The 16,026-nt window shown below is 36.6% G+C and overlaps 1 protein-coding gene across 2 annotated transcripts in view; it reads left to right on the forward strand.

The window, feature by feature from the left end:
• LOC136034515 (BRD4-interacting chromatin-remodeling complex-associated protein-like) overlaps window positions 1–16,026 on the forward strand; it is a 64,198-nt gene that overhangs the window by 45,830 nt on the left and 2,342 nt on the right. For both annotated transcript variants that reach the window (XM_065715741.1, XM_065715742.1), the window contains 3 exons: window positions 1,538–1,752; window positions 12,230–12,473; window positions 14,963–15,412. In XM_065715741.1, the coding sequence (XP_065571813.1) occupies window positions 1,538–1,752; window positions 12,230–12,473; window positions 14,963–15,412 (909 nt within the window). The remainder of the gene's footprint in view (window positions 1–1,537; window positions 1,753–12,229; window positions 12,474–14,962; window positions 15,413–16,026) is intronic.

Here is a 16,026-nt window from a genome sequence, read left to right on the forward strand (position 1 = left end):
AAATAAGTGAAAAACACTTTCTCAACGTGCATTAAATGACTTCTTCAGGTCGATTTGACTGAATTTTTCTTTTTTTTTAAATTTACATTAATGCAATTCATTGAGATAATAACCCAAATTTATTTCATAATCAAGTTTCATAATAATGATAGATGGTAATAAGCTTACCTAAGCTATGGATGCCAGGTGATTGATTTTTCTAACGATAGTTTCGACAGGACCTGCGCCTGTCATCATCAGGTTAAATTCAAATTTCTTCCTGAAATTTCTACCTGATGATGACAGGCACGGGTCCTGTCGAAACTATCGTTAGAAAAATCAATCACCTGACATCCATAGCTTAGGTAAGCTTATTACCATCTATCATTATTATGAATACAAGTCAGGTTGGCCTCAGAGAATATATAACATAATCATAAGCAAATGCAAACAACAAGCAAAATGCAAATAACAAGCTCATAAGCAAATGCAAACAACAAGCAAAATGCAAATGCAAATAACAAGTTCATAAGCAAATGCAAACAACAAGCAAAATGCAAATGCAAATAACAAGTTCATAAGCAAATGCAAACAACAAGCAAAATGCAAATGCAAATAACAAGTTCATAAGCAAATGCAAACAACAAGCAAAATGCAAATGCAAATAACAAGTTCATAAGCAAATGCAAACAACAAGCAAAATGCAAATGCAAATAACAAGTTCATAAGCAAATGCAAACAACAAGCAAAATGCAAATGCAAATAACAAGTTCATAAGCAAATGCAAACGTTTCCGTTGCTATTTAATGCAAACATTCCAAATTGTTTCCAACCATGAAAACGAAACAAAAAACATGGTACCTCCCCTATTATTTATTAGTGTCGTTATTATTGGAATCATAAAGCAGGCTCTTGGCCCCTCTAACATCTCCCAACACTCTTAGTTGCCGAAGCGAGCGGTCTTCTAGTGCCATTCCCACTTCCCTACTGCAGACTTTTAGCAAAAAAGTGAGCATGTTTTACTTTTTTTGCCGAAACGTTAGCTCCCTATAATGTTCTATTGCTGTTAGCTCCTTTTGACGGTTTCATCTGCTGGACAACAAGGGTTATATGATAAACAACACATAGTGGGATGCCACGTGGCCAATGTAAAAAACTTTGTTTTTTGTTTTTTGTCCAAAAAAATGTCAATCATTTTAGGAGTTACAGTTTTGCAGTTTTGAAAATGTTGGGAATTGTGGGGTGCGCGAAGGATATCCCATCTCACCAAAGGAATTTCTATACGATTGACTGCTTACTTTATACACAGTCTTACTGTGCATCAATGATTATTTTGGTCTTCTAGATAATCAATATGATTATTTTGGTCAGCATAGGATAAAACAATTAAAAAAGGAAGTGGTTTATTTGCATATTTTTAGAACTTTATCCGGGCTCAAAACTATGGCATTTTAACTAGATCTTAATGTTGCTTAGGATCACTGTAAATCAAAGAAAAAAGAGTATGTCAATTTGTGAAGTAAATTTTTCGTATCTTTACCATGGAAATACTTTTCAGGTTGAATCACCATCAATGCCACAACCTGGTCCTAGTCTTTCTCATACGGGTTTAAGTCCTACTCCCGCCATTCCACTCACTGTGACTGCCTTAGAAGATAAGAAGGTTCATATTCCTCAAATTAGTAGGAGCATCCCCCCTCCCGCTGCTCTGGTGAAGGAGGAAGCCCCAGCCCCTCATTTGACGCGAAAACGACCGCTGAGTAAAACAACATTGTAAGTGGAAATTGTTCCTAAAGCTGCTGTCAGTAGCATTGCTATAGCATAAACACGTTATGTTGATAAACTACTCTGAACAAGCTAGTTGTGTTGTGATTCCTGCATTGCTGCCCTTTGGAATGTTGAGTTTTAAAGTAGGGGCCATTCCCCCTCCCCTTCTAGGGGATACTTGAAACCTTTTCAGGGTTGCCAGGAATCTTTTAGAGTAAAACAAGCTTAAAAATAAAAAAATATGCTACCTCTTTGATTTTTGCTCCTGATTTTGTATTAATTACATTTACAAGAAGACTTTAAGGAGGTGAGCTGGAAATAATTCAGTAAAATAATATAAATAATATATTTAATAGCTAATTTTGTCAGGAACGGCCCAGAAGCTGGGTGCTTTTTTAGCGTCGAAAAAAAAAATTCGGGAGAATGCGAAGAAAGTCTTGGAACTAAGAATGAAGATTCTAGAACACACGGTAATGATAGCTATCAACTATTGCGTCGAAAGTTGGACGCTTTGAAAGATTAAAGAAGATTTGCTATATGTTTTCTGGAGGAAATGTCTAAGAATAATTTTAAATACGCGTTTGAGAGGCTTCATTCCACACGAAAGGCCACAAAAAATATGTTCTGATCCTGTTCTTTCGGGTATTAGGGTTTGTGACGATGAAAAAAAGGAAGTAAAAATCGAAACATACTATGTCTACTCTCCTTTATTGATTTGCCAACTGCTCCTCTGTCTTGGACCCCTGACTGACCGACCCCGGGGTTTGTGACGATGAAAAAAAATAGGACAAAATTGAAGCATGTTCTGCCAATTCTTCTTTATTGATCTGCTAACTGCTCCTCTGTCTTGGACCCCTGACTGACCGACCGGAGGGTTTGTGAGGATAAAAAAAAAGAACAAAAAATGAAACAAGCTCTGCCTACCCCTGTTTATTGATGTGCTAACTGCTCCTCTGTCTTGAACCCCCTGAACTGACCGACCCAAAGGTTTGTGACGATGAAAAAAAAGAAGAAAAATCGAAGCATGTTCTGCCTCCCCTGTTTATTGATCTGCTAACTGCTCCTCTGTCTTGAACCCTTGACTGACCGACCGGAGGATTTGTGACGACGAAAAAAAAGGAGAAAAAAATTAAACAAGCTCTGCCTACCCCTGTTTATTGATCTGCTAACTGCTTCTCTGTCTTGAACCCGTGACTGACCGACCGGAGGGTTTGAGACGATGAAAAAAAAAGAACAAAAAATTGAAACATGATCTGCCTACTCCTCTTTATTGATCTGATAACTGCTCCTCTGTCTTGGACCCCTGACTGACCGACCGAAGGGTTTGTGACGAAAAAAAAAAAAAAAATCGAAGCATGCTCTGCCTACCCCTGTTTACTGATCTGCTAACTGCTCCTCTGTCTTGGGCCCCTGACTGACCGACCCAAGAGTTTGTGATGATGGAAAAAAAGAAGAAAAAATCGAAGTGTTGTCTGTTTACTCCTCTTTATTGATCTGCTAACTGCTCCTCTGTCTTGTACCCCTGACTGACCGACCCTCCGTGTTAATATTAGTTTCTTTACTCTCCCGTAACGAGTTCCATTTGGCATCCTCTGACATTACTTCTTGGACTTTAAAGGGTGAATTACTAATATATTTTATCGGTTAAACAGTTACTTAGAGCTTAATTTGCTTCTAGCAAATGGATTTTTTTTTTAAATATCTGTTATTTGGTGCATATAGAATTACATAATTTGATATATCTTGAACGATGCACTTGGTGGGCCTTTGCGTCGTTTTTTTTTTTTTTTTTTTTTATGTCTGTTATTTGGTGCATATAGAATTATATAATTCGATATATCTTGAATGATGCCCTGGGTGGGCCTTGGCGTCGTGTAGTTTTTTATGGCACTTGGTATTAACCAAACGACATATAGCGATTGCAAGTTCTGTTGGTCTGTCTGTCCCGGTTTTGCTACTTTAGGCACTTCCAGGTAAGCTAGGACGATGAAATTTGGCTGGCATATCAGGAACCAAACCAGATTAAATTAGAAATTGTCGTTTCCCCGATTCGACCATCTGGGGGGGAGTTGGGGAACGGTTAAATCGGAAAAATTAGAAAAAAGAGGTATTTTTAACTTAAGAACGGGTTATCGGATCTTAATGAAATTTAATGTTGGGAAGGATTTCGTGTCTCAGAGCTCTTATTTTAAATCCCGGCCGGATCAGGTGAAATTGGAGGTTGGGGTGGGGAACCTAAAATCTTGGAAAACGCTTAGAGTGGAGGGATTGAGATGGAACTTGGTGGAAAAATAAGCACAAGTCCTAGATACGTGATTGACGTAACCAGAACGGATCCGCTCTCTTTGGGGGAGTTGGGGGGAGGGTTAATTCTGAATAATGAGGTATTTTTAACTTATGAAGGAGCGATCGGATCTTATTGAAATTTGATGTTTCGAAGGTAGTAGTGTCTCAGAGCTCTTATTTTAAATCCCGACCGTATCTGGTGACATTGGGGGAGTTAGGGGGATGCCTAAAATCCTGGAAAATGCTTAGAGCCGAGGGATCAGGATGAAACTTTGTAGGAAAAATAATCACAAGTCCTAGATACGTGATTGACATAACCGAAACGGATCCGCTCTCTTTGGGAAAGTTGGGGAGAGGGTTAGTTCTGAAATATTAGAAAAAATGAGGTATTTTTAACTTACGAAGAAGTAATCAGATCTTAATGAAATTTTATGTTTTGAAGGAAATCTTGTCTCAGAGCTCTTATTTTAAATCCCTACTGGACCCGGTGAAATTGGGGGGAGTTGGCGGGGGATAAAACTTTGGAAAACGCTTAGAGTGGAAGGATCGGGATGACACTTGGTGGGAAAAATAATCACAAGTCCTAGATACCTGATTGACATAACTGGAACAGATCTGCTCTCTTTGGGGGAGTGGGGGGAGGGCAAATTCTAAAACATAAGAAAAATGAGGTGTTTTTAACTTACGAAGAAATGATCGGATCTTTATGAAATTTTACATTTAGAAGGACCTCCTACTCAGATCTCTTATTTTAAATCTTTACCGGATCCAGTGTCATTGGGGGGAGGGGGGAAATCTTGGAAAACGCTGAAAGCAGAGAGATCAGGATGAAACTTGGTGGGAAGAATAAGCACAAGTCAAGATAAGTGACTGACATAACCGGACCATATCCGCTATCTTTAGTGGAGTTGTGGGGGGGGGGGAGTAATTCGGAAAAATTGAGGTATTTGTAACTTATTAACGGATGATCATATCTTGATGAAATTTGATATTTAGAAGGATCTTGTGCTTTAGAACTCTCATTTTAAATCCCGACCAGATCCAGTGACATTGGGGGGAGTTGGAGGGGGAAACCGGAAATCTTTGAAAATGCTTATAGTGGAGGGATCGGGGCGAAACTTAATGGGAAGAATGAGCACAAGCTATAGATACCTGATTGACATAATTGGAACGGATCTGTTTTCTATGGGGGGGGGGGTTATTAATTTGAAAAGTTGGAAAAATTGAGGTATTTTTAACTTAAGAACGGGTCACCGGATCTTAATGAAATTTAATATTTAGAAGGAACTCGTGTCTCAGAGCTCTTATTTCAAATACTGACCAAATCTGTTGAGATTGGGGGAAGTAGGAGGGGAAAACCGGAAATCTCGGAAAACGCTTATAAATGTCCTTAGTTCGAGATTGACGTAACCGGACTGGATCCACTCTTTTTGGGTAAGTTAGGGGTATTGGATTCAGTGCTTTGGCGAGTTCGGTGCTTCTGGACGTGCTAGGACGATGAAAATTGGTAGGTGTGGCAGGAAGCTGCACAAATTGACTTGATAAAGTCGTTTTCCCTGATTTGACCATCTGGGGGGTTGAAGGATTCTTAAAATTTTGTTAAAGCTCATGCCATACGAGCTCTTGGATCAATGGATCAAACAAAATTGTGTGTATTCGTCGATTTTATTCTCAGCCCAATCACCTTTATATTGGTCTTTGGTCAACCCAGGTTGTCAGACAGGGCAAGCATATTCCAGACAGGGTCTTATATAATAACAGTAAATTAATTTAAGCTTATGGATTGATATAGAGAACTGTTTGAGAAGGAAGAAAGATTTAAGAAGAAAACTACCAGAATTAAATAAATGGGAAGTATGGGAGTTCCATTTAAGGTCCTTGTCCTATTGCACACGGAGCGGTTCAACTGTATTAAAATATCGTATGAAAAGGTTATTATTGATAGGGGGTATTTATTTTTGATAGGAGAATAGCATGAAACTGCTTTTGGGTATGCTTAAGTTGTTTAACACTGTCAAGATCATTCTTTAAATTGGTAGTGAGTGAGTCAATTGAAACTTCCGAAGCAGTAGAGGTTTGACAAAGGTTAAATAATTGAACAATGTACCGCGGAACATTGAACTAAATATTTTTCTAATATTTGGGTGCTAAACATGGGTTGTATGGAAAGTAGAGCATTGACCATAATTCATACATTTTCCGCGATACATTGAACCAAGATTAAAAATATTCTGTTAATATTTGGGATCTAAACATGTTTTTTTTTTTTTTTTTGAAAGTGGAACATTGATCGTAATTCATACATTTTCCGCGGTACATTGAACTAAGGTTATAAATATTCTTCTAATATTTGGGTACTAAACATGGGTTGTATGGAAAGTGGAGCATTGACCTTAATTCATATATGTTCTGCAGTACATTGAACTAAGATTACAAATATTCTGTTAATATTTGGGTGCTAAACATGGGTTGTACGGAAAGCGCAACATTGACCATAATTCATTCATGTTCCGCGGTACATTGAACAAAGATTACAAATATTTTGCTAATATTTGGGTGCTAAACATGGGTGGTATGAAAAGTGGACCATTGATAATAATTCATACAGGTTCCACGGTACGTTGAATAAAGGTAACAAATACTTTGCCAATTGCCAATTGAGTTGAACAAACTAGGATGTAATTTAAGATTGCCTCCTCATTCAAGTACATGTTCGATGTAGTATCAGAGTCAAAACACAATCATTCACTGAGTAAAGAGTGATATATCCTACATGTATAGGATTTTTAGGCCCCTTCGTATATAAAAAAAAGTCTAGGACTAATGTTTTTCCTTCAAATTTATTTACACTATACCACATACTGGCAAAAGTAAAATAAAAACATTTTTTTTCTGGACCTATGTTAGGTCTATTCATGACTGAAAATCCCGATTTCCCAATATATTTCGTTTGGCTGTTTCAAGATTATAAAATTCATAGAACAGTAGGCCTACTACATTTTCGTCAGTGTTGCCATGCCAAACTGAACCAAGAAAATAAACAAGAAAAAATAATTAGTCTAATTTGGAAACGCTTTTTGTCTGGAAAAGTCAAGCGTTAACAATCTGTTGTGCTCAGAATTAAAAAAAACTCAAACCTTAAAAAAACTAGTTTTGCTGTCATGGAAGCGTTTCAACTACTAAACATTTGAAACCTTTATTCATTAGAATGTTCATGTATTACCTCAGTAAGTCGTTCTTACCCCTTTCCTTCGACTGTCAAACGTAAAGAATAACTAGACCTACGTTGCCTGGGCAACGTGAAGTGTTGCGGCAACCTTTGTCCGGCTTCGCCGATAAAAGTGTTGCGAGAGCAACACTTTGGTTTTGTTTCTTTGCTATCGGTTAAATTCTGAAGTTGTCAAAACTATCAAAGCATTCAAAACGGCATATTCAAAGCAGAACACAATCAGTAATCACATGATCAAGTTCTTCAGCGTTGAAAAAACAACAGCAAAAGAATATCGGAAGAAGGGACTAAATTGAGTTCGCAGCCAGTTGAACTTTATCCTTTTCAATCGTAGACATCGTGACCGATGGAAACTTGGAACATTATCTTATATAATCTAGTTGGTATTATAAAGCTATTCGTGACTTTTCAGGATCAAATACCATAGATGTGCACCAATTTGCACAAATTTTTAGCCTCTGATGAACCTCCTCTAGCAACCGATTCTTACTTACAAGTCCCTCTCCCGTGATATACATCCAAGTTCACCGGAAAAAAATAATGGGTACACCAACTAGCAAAAGTTGCAAACCCCTTGTCGCTGAAGTCATTGTAGCCTAACAGCCGATTATTACTTACAACTCCCCTACATGTCTTACAATCGGGAACCAAGTTGTTCTTACCATCAATTACACCAGAAACAGATAATAGGTACACCAATCAGCAAAAGTTGCAAACCCCTCATTGCCAAAGATGATTATAAGCTAATAATCGACTGTTGCTTGTAAGTCCCCTACATATCTCACAATTGGTATCGGCCTATTTTTGGTTCAAGTGTGTACCTTACCACTGAAGTTGTCAACCCCTTGAAACTTTCAAACTGGTGTATGTCATGAAGGAATTTTTGTAACAAAAAATGGATGACATATACTTTGATCAGCTCATCAAGGTCTATCGATTGTCATTGAAAAAAAAATTCTATCTGTCTTAGTTCAAAAGTTGACTTTTTTGCCGGAGGCCAACTTTCTAACACCACCACTTAGAAAGGAGCAAAGGATAAGCTCTAATTTCTTTAGCAATGAGAGGACTTTTAAAGTTTAAGAGGTATATCTGATACCATTTCTCTATTGCAATCCCAAGTAGAAAAAAAAGAATGGTAAAGTCAGCTGAAATCACGAACAGAAATGGCTAGAAACAATAGATGGCAGCACTTTCGGACCCGTGGGAAAATCGCACTTTTTTGTTTCTGTAAATTTTTCTATTTATCACTCAAAGAAGATATATTGGCTGTGGGGCCGGGGAACTACCGCATATATTTAACACTTATAGATTTTAGTCCATCTTCAATTTGAAACTGGTGCCTGCCTGCTTGCCTGCTAGAACGGAGCTTTCCACTCGAAAGCAGAAACATGGTTTGATGAAACGAAAGCTTGGCTGTACAACTTCAGATACTCCTCTCTGACATAGGCTATATAACTCCACTTCACTTCGCACACCATAGGCTCTGGCTCGAGGATAAGCAAAAACCATCCTTTTTGGACCCAGGCAAGAGTTCTACGGAGCTTTCCAAAATGTAATGTCATATTCATCAATCCGGCCTGAGGTCCACACTTTCCGTAAAAACCGCACAGGTTAGACCCTTACCAGTTTCCAGGAATAAGCTGAGATCGGCGGCATAGGAAAAAAAAAAAAAAAAAAAAAAACGGGACAAAACAAAAGTGTTGCTCTCGCAACACAATTCGTGTTTGACGTGATAACCAAGTCAGAATTCGATGTGGTAACTCGAAATATTTGAAAAAGAATATTGAAGCCGATTTCGCTGCTTGAATTGTTTTTGGTAATTTGTGATGGTAATTTTCGATTACATGTGTCTTCGTGAATACCTTGATGTGGTAAATTATTTCGATCGATTTTTGTTTGAGTGACAGTATTTTATGAGCTTCCATTTAAGAATGTTGTATATCTTTGTTCGGCCGGGTTTATTCAACATTGGTTTCATTTAATTGACATGGTAAGCTCTTTTACCAGATCTTTGTTTTTTTTTGTTTTTTTTTTTTGTTTTTTTTTTAATACTAGTGTTACGGAAAGTAGGGTATAGCTTTACATAAACTGGACGATTATGACACATAACATTACCCAGCTGAGTTATATAAAAAAAAGCACAAAAGCCTAATAAGTAGCACCATTGGTAGGGTAGTAACAATGGTAGTAACATTAAAAAAACACAAAGATTTGAGATTTTGCTAGGCAACTTTAGAAAGCTTTTATTTATTTATTTTTGGTTTTGATATAAGAGGTAATTTTACTAAAAAGTAGAAATATTTCTTGTTGAAAACTTGTTTTCGGCTGTCCAAGACACTTTATGCTGAAAGAGAATGCATCCTAATTAGGCTTTAAGGACAAATAAGTTCATGATGCTGGATCCCTAAAGCATGTAAATAATTTCCATATCAGTGGCTGTGTACTTAGTATCTACATAGCTCAACACCCAGAAAAGCTGCTTTACATAAACTGGACGATTATACTATAAAAGTAGAAATATTTCACAAAGCCCTCACGAATAGTACCGCTTTTAGATAGTAACGTTTAAAAAGCGAAGACATGTTTAAAATACTACTAGATAATTTTTTGAAAAATTCTATTTTTGCTAATTTTTTATTGTTTTTATTTTCTTCTTCAAGTCTTTGATCTAATTGGTAATTCACTATTATTAGTTCCATTAGTTTATATGTAATTTTGACAGCAATATTTAGCCTTGTTCTGGAGGACTTTAGTTGAAGGTGTCGTGTTTTGAAACTTAGTAAGTAATGTTCTCTGTAATTTCCATAGATTTATTACCTGAATAGGTAACAGGTAATGCAGGAAAAGCACTTTTAATACAGGCTTTGGTGAGTTAATCAAACAGTTCGTGGTAACGAACTGTAGTAAGGAGCGATCCGGCTAATTAGTAACCAAAACTCTAACAAATTGAATTTTGATATAAATAGCTACATCAAAAGAATCGCATTTTAATGCTGATTTTAAATATATAAGTTTCATCAAGTTTAGTCTTAGCCATCAAAAGTTACGAGCCTGAGAAAACTCGTTACATCAAAAGAATCGCATTTTAATGCTCATTTTAAATATACAAGTTTCATCAAGATCAGTTATACCCATCAAAATTTACGAGCCTGAGAAAATTTGCCTCAGTTTAGAAAACAGGGAGAAACACCCCCTAAAAGTCATATAGTCTTAACGAAAATGACACCATCAGATTCAGCGTGTCAGAGAACCCTACTGTAGAAGTTTCAAACTCCTATCTACAAAAATGTGGAATTTTGCTTTTTTTGCCAGAAGACAAATCACGGATGCGTGTTTATTTGTTTGTTTTTTTGTTTTTTTTTTTTTGTTTTTTTTTTCCCAGGGGTCATCGTATCGACCAAGTGGTCCTAGAATGTCGCAAGAGGGCTCATTCTAACGGAAATGAAAAATTCTAGTGCCCTTTTTAAGTGACCAAAAAAATTGGAGGGCATCTAGGCCCCCTCCCACGCTCATTTTTTTCCCAAAGTCAACGGATCAAAATTTTGAGATAGCCATTTTGTTTGGCATAGTCGAAAATCTTAATAACTATGTTTTTGGGGATGACTTACTCCCCCACAGTCCCTGGGGGAGGGGTTGCAAGTTACAAACTTCAACCAGTGTTTACATATAATAATGGTTATTGGGAAGTGTACAGACGTTTTCAGGGGGATTTTTTTGGTTTTGGGGGTAGGGTTGAGGGAGGGGGCTATGTGGGAGGATCTTTCCTTGGAGAAATATGCCATGGGGGAAAAAAATTCAATGAAAAGGGCGCAGGATTTTCTAGCATTACTATAAAAAAAAAACAATGAAAAAATAAACATGGAATCGTTTTTTCAAATGAATGTAAGGAATAGCATTGAAATTTAAAACAAACAGAGATTATTACGCATATGAAGGGTTCTAAAAATACTTTAGCATAAAGAGCGAGGTATTTAGGAGGAGATAAATACCTCGCTCTTTATGCTAAAATATTTTTAGTGATTTCAACTATTTATTCTACGGCCTATTTGATTCAGGGGTCATGCTTAAAGAATTGGAACAAAACTTACGATTCAGTGTAAAGAGCGAGGTATTAACGAGGGTACAAACCCCCTCGTACACATAATAAAAATATAAGAATATAAAAGTTTGTTACGTAAGTTAATTCTTAAGTTACGTATATTTTTTACTAATAAAAACGTTCTTTGAATATTAAAAGTTCTAGTAGCCTTTTTAAGTAACCGAAAAATTGGAGGGCAGCTAGGCCTCCTTCCCCGCCCCTTATTTCTCAAAATCGTCTGATCAAAACTAAGAGAAAGCCATTTAGCCAAAAAAAAAAATTAATATACTAATTTCATTTCAATAATTTATGTGCGGAGAGCCAAAATCAAACATGCATTAATTCAAAAACGTTCAGAAATTAAATAAAAAAAACTAGTTTTTTTAACTGAAAGTAAGGAGCGACATTAAAACTTAAAACGAACAGAAATTACTCCGTATATGAAATGGGTTGTCCCCTCCGCAGTCCCACGCTCTTTACGCTAAAGTTTTTAGTTGTTTTAAAAAGTAGAATTGTGGCAAAGAGTCAAACTTTAGCGTAAAGAGCGAGGGACTGCGGAGGGGACAACCCATTTCATATGCGGAGTAATTTCTGTTCGTTTTAAGTTTTAATGTCGCTCCTTACTTTCAGTTAAAAAAACTAGTTTTTTTTATTTAATCACTTTAGAAGCTCAAATCTAAAAACAGAATGTTTATCTGCTGTTTCAGCTGTTGGCAAATACCTGAAAATAAACCTATAAAATATTAGAAATATTCTAAAAACAATTTTTAAAACGGTTTTAAAATACCTCTGGACCATTAATGAAAAACATGTTTATGGTAATTTTCCGTTACTCTTTTCTGTATACTTTCAATTGGGTAACATTTCGTTATACACTTATTTTCATTTAGATTTGAGCACCAGTTGAAAGTTGATCAAAATGGTGCTTTAAACCCAGATTATCGTGTGCCTTTCTTGAACAAAAGCAACGCCTGTAAGAGACTACTACGGTATCATGTTTATTATGAAAGACCACCAAACCCCTTTGTAGAGGAACAGGAAGAATCCGAATTCCAAGAAGAGGCTGAACATGTAGCCAGCAGATTTCAGTCAATGTTGGACAAATATCGAACTTTGTTATTTCGAGAGAGTATGGTAAGTGCCTTGTACAAATAATTTATGTCTAATTACTTCCTTACTTCCTACTTTCTCTACACTTTCCTTTTAATGCTTCATTTTTTAACCAATTTTTTGTGACATTTTCACCTTAATGATCAGTTTTTCTTTATTTTTCAGTTTTTTCCTTTCCCTTTGCTGTTATTTTTATCCTCAAACCGTAGGAAATTTATTCTTGTATAAATGAATTCCTGAAAAAATACCTATTATCTGGAATTTAGCAAGTGATCTTTTTGTAAAAAGAATATCCAAAAGACAAGATTCTTGTAAAGGGCATGAAAATGGCTTAAAAAATAGCTATAAAAAAGTAAAACGGTAGCCCAATGAGATTCTGCAACGTTGGTGGTGTGAAAAAGTCGGTGACCCCTCCGACTCCGACCCCTCCTCTCCCGCTTGCCTTCGTGTCTAGTGTGGAAGCTTAGTCTTCATGCAGGTCATGACTGCTTGAATATCTTCAGCTACTTAAAAATGACGTTCCCTAAGGACATTGAGTATTCGAAATAAGTAGGAGTTTTAAGACTATTCTTAGCCCTCTGGCGAATAGGTTGACATGGCGACATTTCTTTTTCTTCTAGAAAGATTCTTAATTCTCAAAAATGTCATTTATGTCTTTGTATTATCAATGTGAGGTGCCACCTGCTTTATGTCTACAATGCCGCAAGTGCTGCGATTTTACAATTGGTCCCAAGTAGTACCAGTATTCTTCCTTTACCGTTAGGACTTAAATTCCCTTTGAGGAAAAATTTGAGGGAATTAAATTCCCCCAGTTGTTCTTTCATTTCATAAAATATATTTTTCAGGGTATTTCAAAAGTTACTGAATGCTAATGAATCATGGGTTTTTATGCCGACTATATCTATCTTCTTTCTTTCTTCCTTTTCTATGGCTTGCGTAGTCTACCAGGAGTGGCATACAAACAAGATTGCGACCAGTGGCGACCAGCTTATGCCGACTATATCTATCTTCTTTCTTTCTTTCTTTCTTCCTTTTCTATGGCTTGCGTAGTCTACCAGGAGTGGCATACAGACAAGATTGCGACCAGTGGCTGTCCCATGTTTTGTTCTCTCTCTCACCATGCTGGATCGAGCTGTTTTCCAGTTGAACTAAGAATTGTGAAGAATGAAAACTGCTTCTTTTACAAAAAATAGCTACATAATAAAATTTAAAATATTGTCTGTTTTTAGAAGAATCAATAGTAATACTGTATATGCGTCGCATGCAATAACTCTCATTTTGTGTGGGCTGTATTAACTTAACGATGAATGCACAACTAGATGACAGTTTGGCCTCTGAACCGGGGCGTCACTTAAAAAACTTTTCAAGAGTTTTAACCGACCAATAATCTTGATTTTTTTTTCTGAGAATTTTTAAATTTTTGTTGTATTTTGGCTCTGGTTAAAACACTTCTTCATGCCGTACAAAATTGCTTAACTTGGCAACTTTTCTAGCGTCATATATTTTTCTTCGTTTCAATTTTGACTTGACTTTATTTGTTAACAAAATAAAACAATGCATATGGTATGTATATTCTTGTACTGCAAACATACCAGAGGCTAAATATTATTATTACTCGAAAAGAGAACTTGTAATTTGAATTTCTATTCGAATAATCCCTCTTTTGGTGTTTTACGATTAATCTTTTGATATAATCATCTAAAAAGGGATAAGAAATGGCAAAACTATAGGGTAGTAGGGTTACCAAAGTATGACGCAGAATCTGAAAACGATTTTTGTCGAACACGCTCAAAACACGCTTCAAAACCGGTGCCTGAAAACCCAGCTTAGCCTAACTGTTTATTTTTATGATGTCGTTTGCGTAAGCTTATTTGGCAATAAGTTTTCATCTAATGGATGCGCTGTCTGTGGTTGTAGTGAGTGATAAAAAAAAAATAAAACAGTCAGCTTTAGAGTAGGGGGGTTTTTTAAAGTTTTCAATGTAGTTGAAAGGTTCCATATGGGAAGAAAGGGGAGGTGACAGGGGCAGTGTTAGGTTGTATATAATAAACCTGACTTTTCCAAAATCCGTACATGTGAGCCTCTTAATAATGGTCATATGCCATCTAATAAGCACAGCAGTTTTAGTCTTACTAAAATTAGCCATGTACATTTTGGACCTAAATAGTTTAAACCCAGTATTTTCACTTTTTTGAACAAGTGGCTGCACTTATCTTTAAATCATAGAAACTAGAAGATGGCGTTAATAAAGACTCCTATTAATGGTTTCTAAATTTGTATCCCTTTCATGATACAATTCACAGCTAAAATCGTGGAGGTACACCCTCCGCAACGTCAAATATAAAAATTGTACTCACATGCCATTCTTTTGTGGCATCTGTTTCTCTGGGGACTGTTACAGTATTGTCGTTTATTTTGTTTTTATTTTAAATATTATATCTTTCTTTACTGGTATATTTAATTACTTGGATACATTTTTGGTATATTTACTTACCATTTTCTTGTTTCTCTAGCGCGATTGCCCGTCATCCGAGCATGTAATGATTCAGCGTCGATTCGTTGCAGAAGAACGATTTTCTCTCGAACGGTTGCGTGAAGAAGCTCGACTCAATATATCACAAAACCCCTTTTGCCGTCCCGAGCCTTTAGTTAAAACAGAACCTAATCGAACAGGAAGTGATAGCCAACAAAGTATAAAAGTTGAACCAGGAAACATCACTGATAGTGCCACTCAGTTTAAATGTGAAACTCGGGTTAAATGTGAACCACTTATAAAGCGGACCGAACCTCCTCTGTTTCAAGAAGCCCGTGTGGTTTTGGAACGATTAAAAGAGAATAGAATCAAATGTGAACAAGCAGAGTACAACGAATTAGAGAGACTTCAAAAAGATATGGAATTATACCCACATAGTGATCTTTATAAGAGTGGAAAAGACCCGCTAGAAGAAGACATCAATGCTCAGGTACAAAGTGCAATTGATAGTATTTTGAATCTTCAAAAGGTATTAGAAGAGGGAGGGGATATGGAAAAAACTATCGGGGAGGCTGCCAGAGGAATATTTACTTAATAATAATGTTGTACTCAGGGTTGTGGAGTCGGTTATAAGTTATAACCGACTCGGACTCCAGACATTATCAGTATACCTACTTCGACTCCATTCAACAAAAATTTACAAAAACTCCGACTGCAACTCGACAGCCCTGGCTGTGCTCAGGGCAAGGGAAAGGGGGTACAACGGCAAAGCTGTAAGCTGTACACCTTCTTGCGACTCATTTTTAGCTCTTGAGTGTTGACTCTTTCTTCTTCAACTTCGTTTACGTAAATTTTATTTGCAATTCCAAATGAAACCCGGTGTATATACCTGTACAAAAAGAGGAGAAGCTTTGCTCCCTACGCTCCCTCTACAAATTGTTTTAGGGGCTTCCCTGAAAATGTTGAGTGGAAGGCTTTGAAATAAAACGCACAAAGATTAGTATGAACTTATATTTAGGTATCAAAATTTCGTATTCCTTGAAATATCTTTGGGTTTCCTCTTTAATTTTAGTTTCTTATACAGGAAAAGATCTAGCTGGGAAA

This window comes from Artemia franciscana, chromosome 13, assembly GCF_032884065.1.
Source record: "Artemia franciscana chromosome 13, ASM3288406v1, whole genome shotgun sequence".
Lineage (NCBI taxonomy): Eukaryota > Metazoa > Arthropoda > Branchiopoda > Anostraca > Artemiidae > Artemia > Artemia franciscana.